This window comes from Onychomys torridus, chromosome 22, assembly GCF_903995425.1.
Source record: "Onychomys torridus chromosome 22, mOncTor1.1, whole genome shotgun sequence".
Taxonomy (NCBI): domain Eukaryota; kingdom Metazoa; phylum Chordata; class Mammalia; order Rodentia; family Cricetidae; genus Onychomys; species Onychomys torridus.
In genome coordinates, this window is record NC_050464.1 from 1,889,915 (window position 1) to 1,909,083 (window position 19,169).

Below are 19,169 nucleotides of genomic sequence, written 5' to 3' on the forward strand. Positions count from 1 at the left end.
CCATTCACTCACTCACTATTTATCATGAACATACAAGCAGGGGTGTGGCTTGTGATACAGAGCGGAAAGAAATTACAGTAAGTGCAATAACTGGGGGGGGGGGGGGGTCCCCAGAAAAGAAAGGGAAACCTCTTGAGGCAAACAAATCAAGAAGCCCCCAATGAAAAGAAGAATCTGAGAAAGAGCAGTCAATATAGTTGGGGTGAAGTCCCTGGGGTGTGTGTGGCGGGGGGGGGGGGCTGAAATCTTCAATGGTAAGAAAGCCCAGCGTCTGGCACACAGTAGGTGTGGGGAGCCTGACAGGAAAGAGGCAGCCAGACCAGGCTGGGGCTCACATGCCAGACTCTAGCAGCTAGAGGAATAGTATCTGTGTTCCAAGTGCAATAAAAAAAACCCTTCCACATCCAGCCTGGCTCAGACCTCCACAGCCACCAAGGAAAAGCAAGCACGGGAGACGTGCATGTAGCAAATGACGGAAGGTGTCAGAAAAAACTGTGGCTGGGACAGGGAAGAGCTGCTCCCAGACCTGGAGGCCCCGTCCTCAGGGTCCCCTCACCCCCTTCTCACTGAGCTTTCATGACTAGACCTGGGATGACAACATTGTTTTACACAAAACATACAGTCCTGTTTTATCTCCTGATTACAATGGCCAGCTATTATAAAGCACATGTGATAGTCTATTAATGTTTTTATTGAGGTTATAAACTATTTTAAGGAAGGACTCAATGGAGACTTTGGAAAGGACCGCACATCTTCCCTTCCCAATGAATGGCTTTCTTAGTGGCCTCAGGGAAAGAACAATAATAAAAAAGATAAATCTGGAAAGATAACTGATATTCTACTAGAATTACCCTTAGCCAGCACCATAACAATGCTGTTAAAAATAAATCAAAGTAAATATGCCTTATCAGATATACAGATATTAAAACCATACTATGGAGTGGAAAAAGACAGGTTCAAACGAGACAGAGGAGATTAACAGAGCCAGCTGAGGAGGCACTTCCACTGAGATCAATTACTTCAATGACTATTAAACTTACACATTTAAAACATTGAACAAGAGCCCAAATTTGCATTTCTAAGAATGACTGGAAGGTAGCAAGGAGAACCATATCGGAATCAAAATACCCGGTTCCCCGACGCACGCTGCAGTTACCATTTTGATTCGGCTTCTTTTTCTCCTAAGATTTCCAACAGCAGAGGAAACGAGCCCCACTGGTCTAAGCTGACCTCCACATTACGTCATCTATAGTCCGTCACGCTACTTTCAAGAGAAATAAAACATTCTAGCATTTTCTTTTCTCCGCGCTGCAGAGTTCAAAAGGGAAGGGCAAACATCTCCCTTGGCCTCCGCTCTGAACTTGCTTCTTGTGAACTTGCTTTGAACTTTTTCCATTTATCACTCCAGTTTTCATTAAAAAGTCACTGTGAGTCACCATCTCCCTACAGAATTAGAACCACAGGTAAGAGTCTCTGGGTGACACATGGAAGAAGCTGGAAGCCCAGCATTCAAGTCAGAAGGAGACAAGAGCCTCACAAACAGTTTGCATTCAACACAGCAGCAATGCGCATAGCTGGGGGACAGCGTCATGGGGAAGAACGGGGCCAAACCCGGTCCTAACTCTTCTCCCACAGGACAGCTTGCCCATGCATTTTTATTAGTGGCTTCTCAGAAATCAACAATAGAAAGAAATCACAATGGATCCTTCCAACACTTGCAGGGATGATCTAGGCGGTGTTTGAGAAACCAATCTAATGATGAGTGTTGTCAAGGTTTTCTTTCTGCAGTAGCACACGTGGCTTGCACCCCCAGAAATTAGCCTCGGGGTAGATGGAGCCAGTTCCTACGAATACCAGAAAGAATCCAAGTCTGCTTATCCCAAGTGATCAGGTTGTGAGTTGGGTATGTGGATATCAGACCCAGGATCTTAAGATATCAAAATAATCAGTTTGAGAGACGGCTCAGTGGTTAAAAGCACTTGTTGCTTTTATAGAGGACCTAGGTTTGGGTCCCAGCACTCACATAACGTCTCACAACCACCTGTAACTCCAGTTCTAAGGGATCTGACGCCCACTGCCTGCACATGGTGCACACACATACATGCAGACAAAACATCACTACACATAAGATAAAATAAAACATAAACAAATAAAAACTACTTCTGTGTGTTATATGTATGGCCTTTTCTGACAGGGAAAAATGGCTTATTTAATTTTGTTCCTATGGAAAACTGGTTGGTAACTCCAAAAAGGTATTGTTGTTGTTTTTAACTTCCTTAGGTTGCCAACACATATAAATATACATTTTTCACATAAAATGGTTCATTTTATGCTCTTTGTCAGCTATAAACCTTAGAGAATTTTACAGCAGAGCTTTCAGAAATCAAGCTTTTATATCAAAGACTTCTTAATCAAAATCACATTTTCTCTGAATTATTGTCCCCTAAGTCAAAACGTGGTTTTGAAGTAAAGCACACCTTAGATGGGTCATATCGCCTGAGTGCTTCTAGGAGTCTGCGGATTTGTATTCTCGTCTCTTCTTCACAGAAGAAGATCCACGCTGAATTCTTGCTATACGTTACTGAAAAGCTGATGGGAAGAATGGGTTAGGGCAAAGGGATTAATAGTACACATACTATATAATGCAGCAGGTGAGTTTACAGTAAGATCTGATTGTTTGTTTTTGTTTTTCCTGAGACAGGGTTTCTCTGTGTAGCTATGACTGTCCTGGAACTTGCTCTGTAGCCCAGGCTGGCCTTGAACTCAGAGATCCACCTGCCTCTGCCTCCCGAGTGCTGTGATTAAAGGCATGCACCACCACCACCACCCAGCTATATTCCTTTTCTTTCTCTTTTCTTTTCTTTTTTTTCTTTTTTTGGAGTTTATAGTAAGATTTAAACCAGTATCTAGGAAATGGGTGAAGGTAAACAGAAGGCAAAAGGTCTAGACTGTTCTCAGCATAGTCCCTCTTGTATCTCAGCTTTGTGTCTCAGCTTCGACTGCAAGGAAATCCAGGGACTAGTGGTCTCCAGATGGTAAGAGTGCTTATAATTCATTCTGCCCATAACAACATCAGTTTAGAAGAACAATTTCAAACATGAGTTTGAAGCATTCATCAGCAACACACCTAAAAATAAAAACTATGGGGCTGGAGAGGTGGCTCAGCAGTTAAACACACTGGCTGCTCTGGCAGAGGACCTGAGTTTGAGTCCCAGCATCCACATGACTGCTCTCAACCATCTGTAACTCCAGTTCTGGGGATCCAATGCCATCTTCTGGCCTCTGTGGGTACTGCATGCTGAGGGTGCACATACTCACAAGCAGGCAAACACTCAGATACATCATAATTAAATTATAGTAAATCATTTTTTTAAAAAAAGTAAGCAAAAACTAATTATTATTAAGAGCCAGTCATGGGGGAAAATCTAGTTAATACAGTAATTGCAAAATATAAAACTCAAACTTACTCCACTTAGTATCTCAGGAAACACAATTTGAAATAATTACTAAGGTATGCAAGAGTGTGGAGACCCAAACACCAATGATTGACAGCATTTGAGTTAAAGGTACCTACTGCGGTAACAAGGGAAGAACAGTCCAAGCACCCTCCTGCTTCGCCAGCTGATGGAGAAGGAGCACTCTGGGGAGATCCTGAAAACATAACGAGAAGGAAGAGTAAGAATACAACAACCCCTCAAAAATGCAAATGGCACCGCTGTCCCCAGAATCGCCAGGCCACCCTGAGCATCACCCTATTTCTCACTTTGCTTCAGGGCCGACTGCAATGACTGCCATCGTGTCTCAGAGGAGATCGACCAACTTCCCTGCCCCCAGACCCCAAGAGTGCTCACGGGGATAACTGGAGATTTGCAAATGTCATGAGGGAGAGAAGCCAGGGTTGTCTGTCAAGGACAGCTCAGGGGCACAAACCAAACCTTTATACACATGGAGGCCAAGCATGCTCTGTGAAAACCTCTGTCTGAACACAACGATGCAATATCCCATCTATCTCGCATGCCAACTTTTTGCTTAAAATACCCAAAAATCCCTCTAAAGATGTTTTGCACCATAGAAACACCACTCTAAGGCTAAACACTAGACCTACCAAATTAATTATGCAGGCGACAGGAATGGCTTACTGAAAGACCCACAAATTGATACATGCAGAAGAAACTAAGAAAGCCTAAAATAATGCACATGGCTACATAAATACACATGGATGCAGAGAATGTAGCGGCCCCAAGGCTGTGCACATTAGCTTGAAACGTCACTGCTCTTTGCTGTATTTCAAGTTGTAAGAAAAGCCCGGCAGTCCGGACGCCTTATTTCATATGCTTGAGCCTTTTCCTGTAATACACATTATTGTGTCTCCTACTGTGTGTCAGCTGTAAAATGAACTCAGGGTGACCCCAACAAGGAACTTAAGAATGAGTTCCTACACATCTGAAGTGCTATGGGGACAGCCTCACTTACCGCACCACCCACACATGCCGCACTGACCACCGCACCACCCACACATGCTGCACAGACCACCGCACCGCCCACATATGCTGCACAGACCACTGCACCACCCACACATGCCGCACTTGAGATAGGGGGTCAAAATCACTTTGACTCCACACCACTCTTCCAGTACAAATAAACATATTGCTGAAGAATTTTAATATAAATTGCTGCCACTGGATATCAAATTCACCCTACTCCCTTCTATGCAGTATTTGTTCCAGTTTTCATGCACAAATTCGAAAAACACAGTCAAAAGTCAAATCAGACAAACAATGTGACATGCTCAGAAAAAAGCAGGCCTAAAGGCTGAATTCATAGTTATCCAAGATAGAATAAAAGCAATAATTCAGGGCCTCTCGACTGTTGCTTCTGAATTATGTACAAATTTTCACCACCTTTTAAAAACTGTAATGTATGCACATATACAATATATTCGTGGAGGATTATAGAAGAGCAAAGTCATGTATAAACTAATGATATTAATATTTACATAATACTGAAATAATTATGTGTGGATGTTCATGTGAACCAGATAAGAAGTACAGCAAAGCCGGGCGGTGGTGGCACATGCCTTAAACCCAGCACTCGGGAGGCAGAGCCAGGCGGATCTCTCTGAGTTCGAGGCCAGCCTGGTCTACAGAGTGAGTTCCAGGAAAGGCGCAAAGCTACACAGAGAAACCCTGTCTCGAAAAACCAAAAAAAAAAAAGAAAAAGAGAAAGAAGAAGAAGAAGTACAGCAAACACTGTTAAAATCTTGAGATTTCTAGCAAGCGCTAATGAGTCACAAAGCAGCCATTACAATGATCATAAAAGTGAGCTGGGCAGCGGTGGTGCCCGCCTTTCACCGCAACACTCAGGAGGCAGAGGCAGGCGGATCTCTGAGTTCAAGGCCAGCCTGGGCTACAGAGTGAGTTCCAGGACAGCCAAGGCTACACAGAGAAACCCTGTCTCGAACAACAAAACAAAATAAAATGGCGATAAAAGTATAACAATGGAAACATGTTTATGTCAAAGAGAGAAGCTGGTATGATTTCTACAATAAAGCAACTTCCCATGTAAGCAAGGACTGAGGGAACCAGGAAGTGACAGTCTGTTCTGTTGTGGCAGAATCATGAGCTACATGTTTCCAAAAGCCTCCAGGAAAGTCACCATATGATCCTATCTTTTTTGTAAATTGAGACATGTCTTACTTTCTATTGCTGTGATAACACTGTGACCAAGGCAACTCATAGAAGAAAATGCCTAATTTGGGCTTACGGTATCCAATGGGCATGCCTCTTCAGGTTCAAACCCCACTCCTGGTACCAACTTCTGTCTTTGTTACTTTTCTATTGCTATGATAAGACACTGTGACCAAGACAACTCATAGAAGAAAGTATTTATTTAGGGCTTACAAATTTCAAAGGGTTAGAGTCCACAATGGTCGAGGCTGGGAGCATGATAGGAGACATGAAGGCCTGACACTTGGGCAGCAGTTAACATCTGGAGATGAGACCACGAGGCAGAAAAAGCTAACAGGGAAAGGAGTGGGCTTCTGAAACCTCAAAGCCACCCTCAGTGACACACCTCCTCCAACAAGGCCACGCCTCCTAATCCTCCCCAAACAGTTCAATCAACTGGGGACCAAGTATTCATACATATGAGCCTGTGGGGGCCGTTCTCATTCAACCACCACAAGAGGAATGGAACAGTCCTCAGATTTTCACTTGCAAATATGTATTCCACATCCCAGTGGTGGGACACGTATGGCAGCCACAGGTAGTCCCAGGCTTCCCATACTACCCATAAACACACACACACAGACACTCACACATCCATGGACACAGATCCACAAACATGCACATGCACACAAAGAGAAAAGAAAATTCGGAGCTGACAGCCACTGGTGGCTCATGCCGGCAATCCTAGCGTATAAGCTGAGGCAGGAGGACTACTGCCAATTCAAGCCGAGTCTGGGCTACACAGTGAGTACCAAACCTGTGAGGAGATGAGGAGGAGGAAGAGGAGAGAAGCGGGGGGGAGGCAGAAGAGTTTCCAAATGAAAAATCGAGAAGATAAAGAGAATGCTGTGCACGGATCCTCTGCGGAGAGAAGAGGTTCTCCCACACTCTAACGCGCCCAGCCCCAGCCAGGCACAGTTTCCCATCTAAAGGGCTACGCAAACGTGTACAGGTAGAAAGATAACCACAGGCAGAAGCAGTACACGGAGATGAGAGACACAGCTGGTCAAATGTGGGTAAACGCAAGAATCGGGGAACACAAAGACTGATCACAGGACTTTTAACCTGTCAACAGGATCCCCATGCTTGAACCAAAGCCCACCTCTGCCTCATTGTCACCTCCTGGGTGCCACCATCTCTTTGAAGATAGCCTCCCTAGATGATGCCTCCCACTTCCTTTGAACTCATCTGTTGCAAGAAACATGCTCATATTTAAAGCAGACAATGATTACTGAAAGCAAACCAATTTAACTCTGTGTGTGTGTGTGTGTGTGTGTGTGTGTGTGTGTGTGTGTGTGTGTGTGTGTGTGTTTGGCTGCATGTTTAGCTCTGTACCTCATGCATGCAGTACCAGCAGAAGCCAGAAGAGGGCTTTGGATCTCTGGGAGACTGGAGTTAAAAATGGGTGTGAGCCACCATGTGGCTGCTGGGAATCAAACCCGAGTCCTCTGGAAGAATAACCAGTGCTCTTAACAACTGAGCCATCTCTCCAGCCCCAGTAAACAAATTAAAGCCAGCTGTCTAATTCACTGGTGGGTCCTGGTGCATTCACATATTCATCTTCTTCATTTGGAAAGGGGTCACAGTTGAGAAACGACTTATTCATCTGATTGGTTTTGTTTTGTGGCACTGGGGATCAGACCTTGGGCTCCACACGTGCTGAGCAAGTACTGAGCTACATCCATAGCCCAAGACCACCAACCCTAACACAGCGGGAACCATGAAGATTTTACGTCTAGAGACAGGATGGGACAACTGAAGAGACTCCCATATGAATACACACCACAGCAAGTGAATATTTCAACTGTTGTCAGTGAGTTTAATCACTTCACGGGTTTAGCTTTGTACCACTCTCATCTTTCAGCCTCTGTCTGGAAGAAAAGGTTCAATGATTTAACTCAACTGCTCATCTCTCCTTCCAAAAATTTATTTTGTATGCGTATACGTGTGCCTGCATGTATGTCTGTGCACTACATGTATGCAGGAGCCTTCACAGGCCAGAAGAGGACATCGGATCCCCTGGCACTGGAGTACAGACGGTTGTGAGCTGCCATGTGGGAGCTGGGAATTGAACCCGGGTCCTCTGCAGGAGCAGCCAGAGCTCTAACTACTGAGCCAGCTCTCCAGCCCCTGGTCTCTCTTTGTCCATAGATATTTCTCAGCCACTGTGATATGTCCTTACCTTCATCTACTGGCCTAAGCTTTGAAGATGAAGACTATGTCCTCATCACCCCACAATGGAGCCTCAAGTGCTAGAGCAGACAGCACTCCCCAAGACGTTTGCAGGTATTAGGTACAGATCCTAAGATCCTGAAGTCTACCCCAACTCCTGGGTAGCCCTTGGACACCAAACTGAGCTGTTAGACCAACAAGTAAACTATAATAAAAATTCACATCTGCTTATTATTATAACTCCTTCTGTATGAGATATATACTTATTGTCATAATAGGGCTGTATGATATGCTTCTTGGAACATATATGAGACAGATTTATAACCTTTAAATATAGTGTTCATTTACAGCTTAGATATTATGAGTGACACTATACTAATATTCTTTCCAAGAACCCAAGTATGTGTGTGTGTGTGTGTGTGTGTGTGTGTGTGTATCTTTTCCATATACCTGTCTTAATCATTAACTGTTTTTTCCAGAAATAAAACGTATTACAGCATTATAAATTTTATTTATAAGCTCTGTACTTTGAACTGAACTACTAAATATATTTTTATAGCACATATATATTTAACTAATCATTTCCTCATAAAAGCAGTAAACCTTGGCGTTTAAAGACCTGATTTTTAGGAGCCAAGTATTCCCATCTCAATCTTAGCTTTTTTTTTTTTTTTTTTTTTTTTCAGAGCCATGTGATCTTCAATAAGTTCCCTGAACTAGCTGCAGGCCTGTTATTTCCTGTAATGAGCTAACACAATAGTCAGGGGGAATAAATGAGTTATTACATACCATGCACTTAGTAACTATTATTGTCATTGTTGCTTTACAGTATATGTTGAGCATCTAGTATACCAGGCATGGTGGCCTGAAGGAGCTGAGACCGTCCCTCTGAGCTCACATAGCTGAACACTTGGTATCCACAGTTGTTGGTAACACTGTTCGGGGAGGTCTAGGAGGTGTGGCCTTGCAGGAGGAGACCAGATTTGAGGTTTCAAAACCTCTGTACCCTTCCCAGTGTTCTATGTCTCTCTCTCTCCCTCCACCCCTCTGTCTCTCCCTCCCCCCTCTTTTTTGTATTTGGGTTTCAAAATATGAGCTCTCCGCTAGCTGCTCCAACCACTATGCCTGCCCCCTGCACGCTGTCCATCCTCACCCTCGTGAACTCAAACCCTCTGGAATCACATGCCCACACAATCTCCTTCTTTCGTAAATTGCTTTGTTCGTGGTGTTTTATCACAGCACAGACAGGTAACTAATGCACCAGGCATGACTACAGGAATGTAATCAAGAGCTGAAAAAAAAAGAGACCCAGAGTCCCCATCCGCTCGGGTCTCACATTCCAATAAGGGTCAGGCCACTCAGAAACCAATCTACCGGAGAATGGTAAGGACCTATGCTAGGCATAAAGAAGCCACTGCTCACTAATGAACCCAGAATGGCTGCCATGCAGACCTGCTGACAGGTGCTTCTGGCCTGGCTCCACTGGAGATGGTACGGCAAATCATTCACCTCTCTCTCTACAGCAGGTTCCTTTCTGCAGAATGCTGACTGGCTGGGAGTGAAATGGATGCGCTCCTGCCTGCAAACAGCAAAGCACAGGGCACAGCAAGGGCCCCAGAATAAGAATGATGGTGATGTGCACCCAGTGAAAACCAGTTATGATGCCAACCAAGGTCCCAACGGTCTCCACTCCAAGCCTGGCCCTACGCACTAGATGTCTCGCTGGTCCCTTACATGCCACCTTCCCAAACACAAGCTCGCCTCTTAGCTCAGAGTAGCACATCTTTCTTTTCTTCATCTACTCATACATCCAGTCAGACCTCATCTCCTGCCTCCATCCACAGGAGCCCAGCAAACTTACAATCTCAAGGCTTGCTTCAAATGCCCTAACTTTTGCATGTCTTTCCACATGTGATTAGGCATGTCCTTGCCTGTATTCTTAGGGTGTTATGTTTATATGGAGCCACGCAGCAATTCACCCAGCTAGAAGCACATGTTCCCCTTAGTACAACGGGCCCCCTGACACAGAGCAGGGTACCACACCCAGTGACATGCAACCCAGAGTGGCTGCCCCTGCCAACATCACCTCATCACCTGCATGAGGCATGTACTGACTCTTAACTTGGTCCTCCTATCTCCAATGACACAGATGTTACCTTTCTCCTTAGCTTCAGCTACCACTTTGACATAGCCTAGAGTCCTCTGAGAGAGTCTCAAGGGAGGGACTGTCTAGATCCGACTGTCCTACGGTCATGTCTGTACGAGATTGCCTTGCCTGATGATTGATGCGGGACGGTCCAGTCCACTGTGGGTGGCACCAACCCTAGGCAGGTGGACCCGGGTTGTAAAAGGAAACAAGCTGAGCATGAGCCAGAGAGTGAGCCAGCAAGCAGTGCTTGTCCACGGGTTCTCCTTCAAGTTCCTTGCTTCACTTCCTGCCTTGACTTTCCTCAGTGAGAGACTGGGAAGCAAATGTCAAAGAAACCCAGCTTCTCCAGACTCATATAGGGCAGGTATCTGGGGCAGCAGATACTCCAGGCACTGGCCAGCCAAAAGTAGACAACAAATATTAATGAGATGGCTTCTCAACCATATGAAAACTTCATTATTGCTGGGCAACCGCCGCCTTGAGTAGCAAATGTTCTCTTTCCTGTGCTGTGTGGAAGACACTAGGAAAGGCATGTGTATAGAAGATGTTTTCAAGCTGGTGATGGCTGAGCAGGGCACTCAGCACCAGGCCTGAGCTCAATCCCTGGGACCCACATTATGGACGGGGAGAACTGACTCCAGCAAGTTGCCCTCTGAGTTCCGTGGCACACAGCACAGCAGGAATGCATCAGAAGGCACAAACACACAATAAATGAACACATAATGACATTTCAAAGCATTAAAATAAAGAAAAGATGCTTCCAAAAATTCGAGCTGTGGATTAAAAAGAAACAGTTATTTTAGTGAAAGAATTTCTTTTCTCCTGGGATATTTTGCCCAGTTACTTGCAAAAAATACTTAGTAGTAGTAATACTTATTGTTATTATATTTTATCATTGTATATATTATTAATATATTATTGTACAAAAGTTTTATTAATATATATTCATAAAATGAATAATAGATATCCAGTAGAAGGAAGGATGAATAACTTCTTATTTAACAACACTGTAATAAAGTCTCCAATGTAATAAAAAAGACCCCATATGACAAATTAACATCTGTCAGTCTCTACCCAAAAGAAAGGGTTGTGACTGATTAAGCACCCATTTCTTCTCAACTCAAAAGGAAAGTATAGTGATAACATCAAAAAGCTGAGGCAAGCCACGCATGGTGGCACACATCTTTAATCCCAGCACCAGGAGGCAAAGGCAAGTGGATCTGTATGAGTTCAAAGTCAGCCTGGTCTACATAGTGAGTTCTAGGCCAGCCAGGACTGCATAGTAAAGACATAAATAAATAATACAAATAAAAAAGATGGAAAAAGGAAAGGCGAAGGCAATAAAATCAATCACACTGCTGATTCTCAACACTAACCTTCTTATGAAGTACCTCGCACTGTCTCTCTGCCAATAAAACACATTTCTAAAATTACCAAGTGTGAGGCCGTCCTTCTCCAGGCTCTTTGCGCCAGGCTCTGCCAGCTTCCCCGGCTTGTTTTATGGAGATGGGGTTGTTCTAATCTAATGAGCCAAGGCCTGACTAACTCAACTCCAGCAAATGGCAATTCCCACAATTTTCCGTGAACAAGCAAGAGGAATAATTTATTGGCAAGGCTGAGGTTCTGCCAGGTTCTAAATAAGCCTTAGAGTCTCCCCACAAAAGAAGGCAATGAAATTAGAGGCTATATGTGGAGGAGAGCAGGGGGAGGGTCTCTGACGGAGCTGGCACAGTCCCACCGTGACCGAAAGCAGAGTGATCAGGCACCACTCACTTGCGGTGTTTTCTGTTGGTAGATTGTCTGGAGGAGTGATGGTCTAATTTGTCCACAGTTCAGCCCATGTTTCAGTCTGCAGCATCGTTCTGAACTTTGGTCCCTGCTCCCCACAACACCCCACACACACCTACCCAGCCCTTCTACAGTGACTTACTTCCTTGGCCCCATCTACAGGGAGCTTTTCATTGTGCTGAATGCAATGAACCTCTCATCATACCACCTTCAAAGGTGCCTGTTTCCTCGTTGGGTGAGAAAGTACTGCACATGATATCATTAAACTTCGTGTCTTCCTGCCTTTGATCTTCCCACTTCATCTTACAGTGAAACGCCTTCCGTTCCCATCCTTTTAGGCAGGTACACTTGATAACTAGACGCCACATTGTGGAAGGTTAAGTTAAAAAAAAAAAAAAAAGACCCAGACGACAGCACTTCTCTGCATTACAACGTAGCTGTAACAACCCAGAGAAGAGGAACACAACAACAGTTCCTACAAGAAGGAATCATGCCGGGTTCACAGACTGAAATTCAAATCGTAATTGGCACCAGATGCCGCAGACCTAACATGTATTTAAACAGAAACCAACTCCGGTGCCTGATTTATTAGGAGAACGGCACACAAACGCTTCTCCAGGGCCCTTCCTTCACGAAGCTCCTCACTTGCATGCCTCTTTAGACAGTCCATTTTACCATTTTACATCACTTCTCCATCTGTAGAGCCGGGAAAGAAAAAAGAAGAAGAGAAAAGAAACCTGTAGGAGAAATGGCATTCCTTCAAAATCTGTAGTCACCCTCCTATTTAGGGACCTGATATTTCATCAACCATGGTGAAGAGTCTTCTCTCTCCATTCTAACCTGAAAGGACCCTAGTTTGTCCCCAGCACACGCTTGCTCTTCCCCACAAGCATGTCTGTTCAAACTCCAGACCCCGCCAGGCATCCCAGAGAACGCCTTTCTGGGAATTCACATTGTTACCTCCTAGAACTGTGATATAAATCCACATCCCTTGGCTGATTTCGCCTCTCTGCTACCTAATTTCACAGACCTCTCACCCCTCCATTGTCTCCAACCCCAAATGCAAAACCGATATGAACCAACTCACTCTTTACATTGGGCCCCGCTTCTTAAACAATGTTGTATGGACATCACAAGCCTGTGGGTTGTCTAAAATCTCCTTTTCATTTAGACAAACGGCCTGATAAAGTTACAAATGCCTGCTACATAAGTACAGTAGCATGTTGGTTCTGTACACCCAACCTCTACCTGATGACATCATGTACAGGATGAAACAGTTACACTTGCCTTCAAAGTAAAAAGAATTAGAATGCCCCTTTTCTAAGATTCCTCTGTAATCTTTCACACCAGAGCAACCTACAGCTGCAGTCAGCACTGGGTGAAACCTGGTAATTTACTGATTAGAAAATAAAAAGATGCTAAAAATTAGAAACCGGCCAGGAGGTGGTGGCACAGGTCTTTAATCCCAGCACTCAGGAGGCAGAGGCAGGCAACCTATCTCTGTGAGTTCAAGGCCAGCCTCATCTACAGAGCGAGTTCCAGGACAGCCAGAGCTACACAGAGAAACCCTGTCTTGAAAAACAAAACAAGAAAATTATAAACATCAAGGTGACTATAAACTACATATCATGCTTCCAGCGGGAATATTCTAGAACACAAGAAAAATAGTTCCGCCGCTCCAGCAGCCACTAGGAGCTCACTACTAAATTTCACAGAGTTAGCACAGGCACCTATTTCTCATTCACGCTGTAATAACGAGGAATGTTGGTGGTTTGAATAAGACCGTGTTTCAGCACCTTGAGGCAAAGCAGGCCCAGGTAACGGCCCCACCAACGCAAAGGGAGCAGCTAGGAGACTTGTAATCACGGAACTGATTCCATTTTTGCGCCTTGATTTTTCGGCAGGCTTCAGAGCAGCGTGCAACCTGATAGGAGCAATGAATAAATAAACAGCAGTTCTAGGAATCTGCTACCGTGGGAGGCACGGATATTTTGAGCTATCAGATAAATATTCAAATGATAATAGCTAACTGCGGGTTGCCCCTCACAGGGTAACTTTTAGGAATGGGTCTTGGAAGGCATTCTGAGAGACGAATACTGTAAGCTAAAGGCTTCATACTCAGGTCCTGGGGGAGCACCCCTAACCCATCCATCACAGTCCCGCACACACCGTCGCACTGGGCCCCCCCTTATTTGCGGCCCTTGCCTGCGCCCACCACTGTCCCGGCAAGACGGACAGCTTTTCCCATTTCCCATCACAGCTCTGAGGCAGGCTAAGCTGTCAACACTTTCCCAAAAGTATGTCAATTCCTTGAAACTGTTTCCAGCTTGATTTCGACTAGGGAGCGCTCCTGCTTTATAAGGCGACGTTTCCTCGCTTGGCTGGCACAGCTCAGCAATTAATTCTCAGAAAATGGCCTTTCTCAAGTGCTCGTAGAGTCCCAAGGCAAAGCATCTCATCGCTGCCCCCCCCCTCAAGAACTGCCTACAGACCCAGTACTAGCTGTCAACTATTTTTAAACCTCTGAAATGCCGTTCGTGGAATTAAACCAAAGTTTTAATCCCATATGAGAGATAAAAAGCTACATAAAGAGGGAAAGACCCAGAGCTAAGCATAGCTGCAAATTCTGCAGTCTTGTGGCTGACAAAAGCCTTGTTAATCCACATTTGGACCTGCCTAAGGCAAACAGCACACTCCTCAGCAAATTAAGTCTGAGCACTACAGATCCCGCCTCTCCTCGCTGAGCTCTCCACCCAGGGACGTAATATCAGGGTAACAATAACAGTGGGTCTTATAATCTGAAGGGGGGGTCTCTTTATCACTTTAGACTCTTTTTACTATCACAAAAATTAAACACCCCCCACCCAGTGCCATTACATTAACATCTTTTTACAAGTAAAACCAATATCGCCACCTAGTGGCAACTAGTGTCCTAACTACCTGAGGATGTAACAAGCCAAACGCTTCAGACAAAAGTTGAGACAATACATCAATAGAAACAGTGTCTCTAATAGTGTATTTGGCACTCGAGCAGGTACTGGGTAGAGGACGCATCCAAGAAAAGTAGAGTTGGGTCTTGCCTTGCTCTGGTATCTGAACATGCAACAGACAGACACCAGGACAAGAGGTGCAGTGAAGAGGCCTTGGTGGGACACCAGTCAGAATGGGAGGAACAAGGTTATCTACAGATGAAAATTTCCATCACACTGGACTGAGGTCACTAGCCTGAAAAACAGCACTAACAGCTATTTTTTCTTCATTTCTGTCTTTTCTTTTCTTTCTTTCTTTTTTTTTTTTTTTTTTTTTTTTTGTTTTCAAGACAGGGTTTCTCTGTGTAGCTTTGCGCCATTCCTGGAACTCTCACTTTGTAGACCAGACTGGCCTCAAACTCACAGAGATCCGCCTGCCTCTGCCTCCCAAGTGCTGGGATTAAAGGCGTCCACCACCACTGCCCGGCTATTCATTTCATTTTTATGTATATGTGTGCTTTTCCTGCCTGTATATCTATGAATCACACACATGTGGTGCCCACAGAGGCCAGAAGTAGGTGTCAGATGCCCTAGGACCTGAGTTACAGATGGTTGTGAGCCTCCATCTGGGTGCTAGAAACCAAACCCAGATCCTCTGAAAGAGCAGCCAGTGCTCTTAACCACTGAGCCATCTCTCCAGCTCCCAGCCATTCTTTTTGAACAAAGGAACCTTAAAAACACGTTGAAGTGAAACAAGCGAGTTCCCAAGGACGATTACTCCAAGACTCACCCTCTCCCATCTAGGACGTCCACAGCAGTCGGACTGAGAGACTGGAAGTTAAAAGAAGGTTACTGAGGGTTACGGGAAAGAGTGAGCAGGGAGCTGTTTAGAGGTATACCATATTGGTTTTATGGAATAAAGGGGCTCTGGAGATGTACTGCCAACAGGAATATACCTGCTGTGTCTGAACTGTGCCCTTGAGATATTTACTGTGGGCTGGAGTGGTGGCTCAGCCATTAAGTGCACTGGCTGCTCTTGCAGATGACCTGGGTTCAGTTCCCAGCACCCACATGAGGGCTCACAACCATCTGTAACTCCAGTTCAGAGGATCTGATGCCCTCTTCTGGCCTCTGCACTATGTGCATCTGGTGCACAGACACACAGACAAAAAATACTCATACACATAAAGCAAAATAAATGGAATCATTTTTTTAAAAAAAATTTAAAAGAAAAGAAATATCCATTACAACAGAAAAGAAAGTAACTCAGGGTAGAGAATAAATTTGGGGGAGTCTGGGTGAGCCACACACACACAGCCTGGTCCTGAATAATCACAAGTTGACGGGATTCAACCTGTTCTCTGCTTTCACAATCTGTGGAAGAGGCCGTCGGACAGGTAGCGAGTAATGGCACACACTGGAAAGACACAACGGGTTTGAACGTGATACAGACGTGGGGCCAGGACTGACAGCTGTGGGTCAAGGTGGTGCAGAGAATCCAGGCCTGGTGGCACCTGCCTGTCATCTCAGGGCTCAGAAGGCAGCTCTCCTCACCACTACACCAGTGTGTGCACATATGTGGATTCTGTGCGCACAGGCGCAGTTACCCTCAGGGGCCAGAAGAAGGCATCAGATCCCCCTGGAGCTGGAGTTGTGTAAAAGTGCTTGTTATTCAAGCCTCAGCAGGACCCGACTTCAGATCCAGAGCACCCAAGTCAAAGCTGGGTATGCATGGCAGGATGCTTCTGAAACCCCAGCCTGAGGAAAGCCACAAATGAGTGGATCCTGAGGCTAATGGCAGCCAGTTTAGCCTTCCTGGGTCTACGGGCTAAGTTCCAGGCCAGTGGTAGATCCTGTCTCTAAAAGGAAGAAAGGAAGGAAGGAAGGAGGAAGGGGAGGGGAGGGGAGGGGAGGAAGGAAGTAGGGGGATGGCTTAAGAACTATACCAAGGTTGTTTGCTGGCCTACACACATGCACAGGCTCCCAATGTACATGCATGCACACATATACACACACCTATTAATATGCATACATATATACAGATACATACACATATATACACACATGTATACACACACACACACACACACACACACACACACACACACACAGGAACGTTGACGGTCACCACTGTTCTGGGTCCACCCCCTCTCTCGGGAGGAGCCGGGAGTGAAGCTCAGGGTAGAGCTCGTTTGTACCTGTGAGTGTGCAGGAAGCTAATGCTAATCTCCAGAAACCAAACCAAACTCCAGGAGACACAAAGGGGCACATTCTCCATTCCTAATCACAGCCGATGGGTCAGGCTTTGGTGGGAGCCTCAAGCCACCCTCCCCCAGAGCCTAGAATCAGTGTTAAGTATCGAGTAACCAAAGCCCAAAGAAAATGGGCAAAGCCAGTCCAAGCAGCACCATCCACCCATCCATCCATCCATCCATCCATCCATCCATCCATACATCCATCCATCCACACACACACACACACACACACACACATATATATATATGCATCACTTTTCTTATACATGAAAAAGGAACATTTTATAATTTCTATTGCTTCCCATCCACAAGCCCCAGAGTCTCATCATCACTATGGAGCCAAGTCCCAGGAGCACTACCCACCATGAAGTGCCAGGGAGACTGTCAGGTGTGCATGTGCACACATACACACACGCACACATACACACACGCACACATACACACACGCACACACATGAGAAAGAACAAAAGGGTGGGAGTAACCATACAGAAGAGAAAATATGGAGAGAATTCACTCACCTAGGCTTAGTTGGCACAGGGTACCATCCATATTACTGACAAGAACTATAGCACCATTTGAATAGCGAGATACCCTATAAACACTGCTTCTGAGAGGTGGAAGGTATTTCTGAGAGCAGGACACAGGCGAGGACACAAGGAAACGTGTGCCCACGGTTCCCACGGGAGTCAGTGATCCAGTCTCGGTGTGTTTGAAGTCATCACTAACTACACAAGGTCTGACTTGGGGAGTCTGTTCAGTTCCTGGTTGCCTCTCAACAGCGCCTCTAGTGGAACAGAGAAGATAAGCAAGAGAGAGCACAGATGGGCAGTGCTGGGGGCCAAGGCAACTGATGCAGAGAAGGGGACTTTGAAGTGTGTGTGTGTGTGTGTGTGTGTGTGTGTGTGTGTGTGTGTGTGTTTCTGGGCTTCTTAAAGAAGAAAATGTCTGCCAGCCATGTTGATGCACGCCTTTAATTCCAGCACCCAGGAGGCAGAGGCAGGCAGATCTCTGTGAGTTCAAGGCCAGCCTGGTCTACATAACAAGTTCCAAGCCAGTCAGGGCTACATAGTGAGACCCTGTCTCAAAGGAAGAAGGAGGAGAAGAAATAGAAAGAGGAAGAGGAGAAGAAAGAAGAGAGGAAAAGAGAGGAGGAAGTGGAGAAGGGGAGGAGGAGGAAGTGGAGAAGGGGCAGGGGAGAGAGGAAAAGAAGAAAGCGTCCACAGACAGGACAGCAGACCCCTTCCTTATCTTCAGTCTCAAGTCAACTGCGATTGAAAACCGTGGAAAACATCATACATAACTGTCATCCTTAAAACTACGTGCTATTCGGAGACACACGGTAAAATATTGCGCTGGCTCAATGCCCTGCCAGGACACCCATCAGGCCTGTGTCCAGCACATCCTCACAGTTTATACTCACCCACTAGTGACTACCAGTCATGTCAGGCACAGAGCTGGCTGACTGCTGGCACTCAAGTCTCCCTGGTGCTGTCCAAAGCATCATGGTAACGTGTTGACAACTCCATTATAATAGACTGTTCTAATTATTCTGCTTTTAGACACTGCTAATCTCTTATTGTGCTTAGCTTATAAATTAATTTTATCTAGGTAATACAGGTGTGGCAGAGAGGAACACAGCAAATAGAATCTGGGTCCCTCTGTGGCTTGAGATACCCACTAGGAGGCTCGAACTCTGCCCTCCCCAATTACAGGGAATGACCTATGAGAAGGCGGAGCCTGTTCAAACCACATTATTTAGAACAACCTGGGATTCAGTTCACACTGCTTTCAAATGTCACTAAAATGGAGCTGTGTGCATATTTTTCTCTCCATAATCCTGAGATATTACGCTATAAGTCAGATCAAAGATTCAATCAATAACATCCAATTGAAAAAGAAAAACACAGGAAGAGCCTCACAGAGAAGAGGCTACAGTAAGCTTAATGAAAATGTTATTTCAACATGAAAATTGCCTTAGAACTCGTTACCAAGCGTTTGCATGTTAATTAGCTCTAGCTCTTTCAAAATGTCATTTCTTCCATTTTATTCTACCATGACAAAGCCGTGGTCCTCCTATAAAATTACATAACTCCTGTAATTAAACATACA

The 19,169-nt window shown here is 45.2% G+C and overlaps 1 protein-coding gene across 1 annotated transcript in view; it reads right to left on the reverse strand.

Moving 5' to 3' along the window:
• The window catches only part of B3glct (beta 3-glucosyltransferase), a 134,325-nt gene that overhangs the window by 39,180 nt on the left and 75,976 nt on the right, over positions 1-19,169 (reverse strand). The window contains exons 6-7 of the mRNA XM_036172296.1: positions 3,575-3,651; positions 2,478-2,589 (exon numbers count right to left, since the gene is read on the reverse strand). Of these exons, the coding sequence (XP_036028189.1) occupies positions 2,478-2,589; positions 3,575-3,651 (189 nt within the window). The remainder of the gene's footprint in view (positions 1-2,477; positions 2,590-3,574; positions 3,652-19,169) is intronic.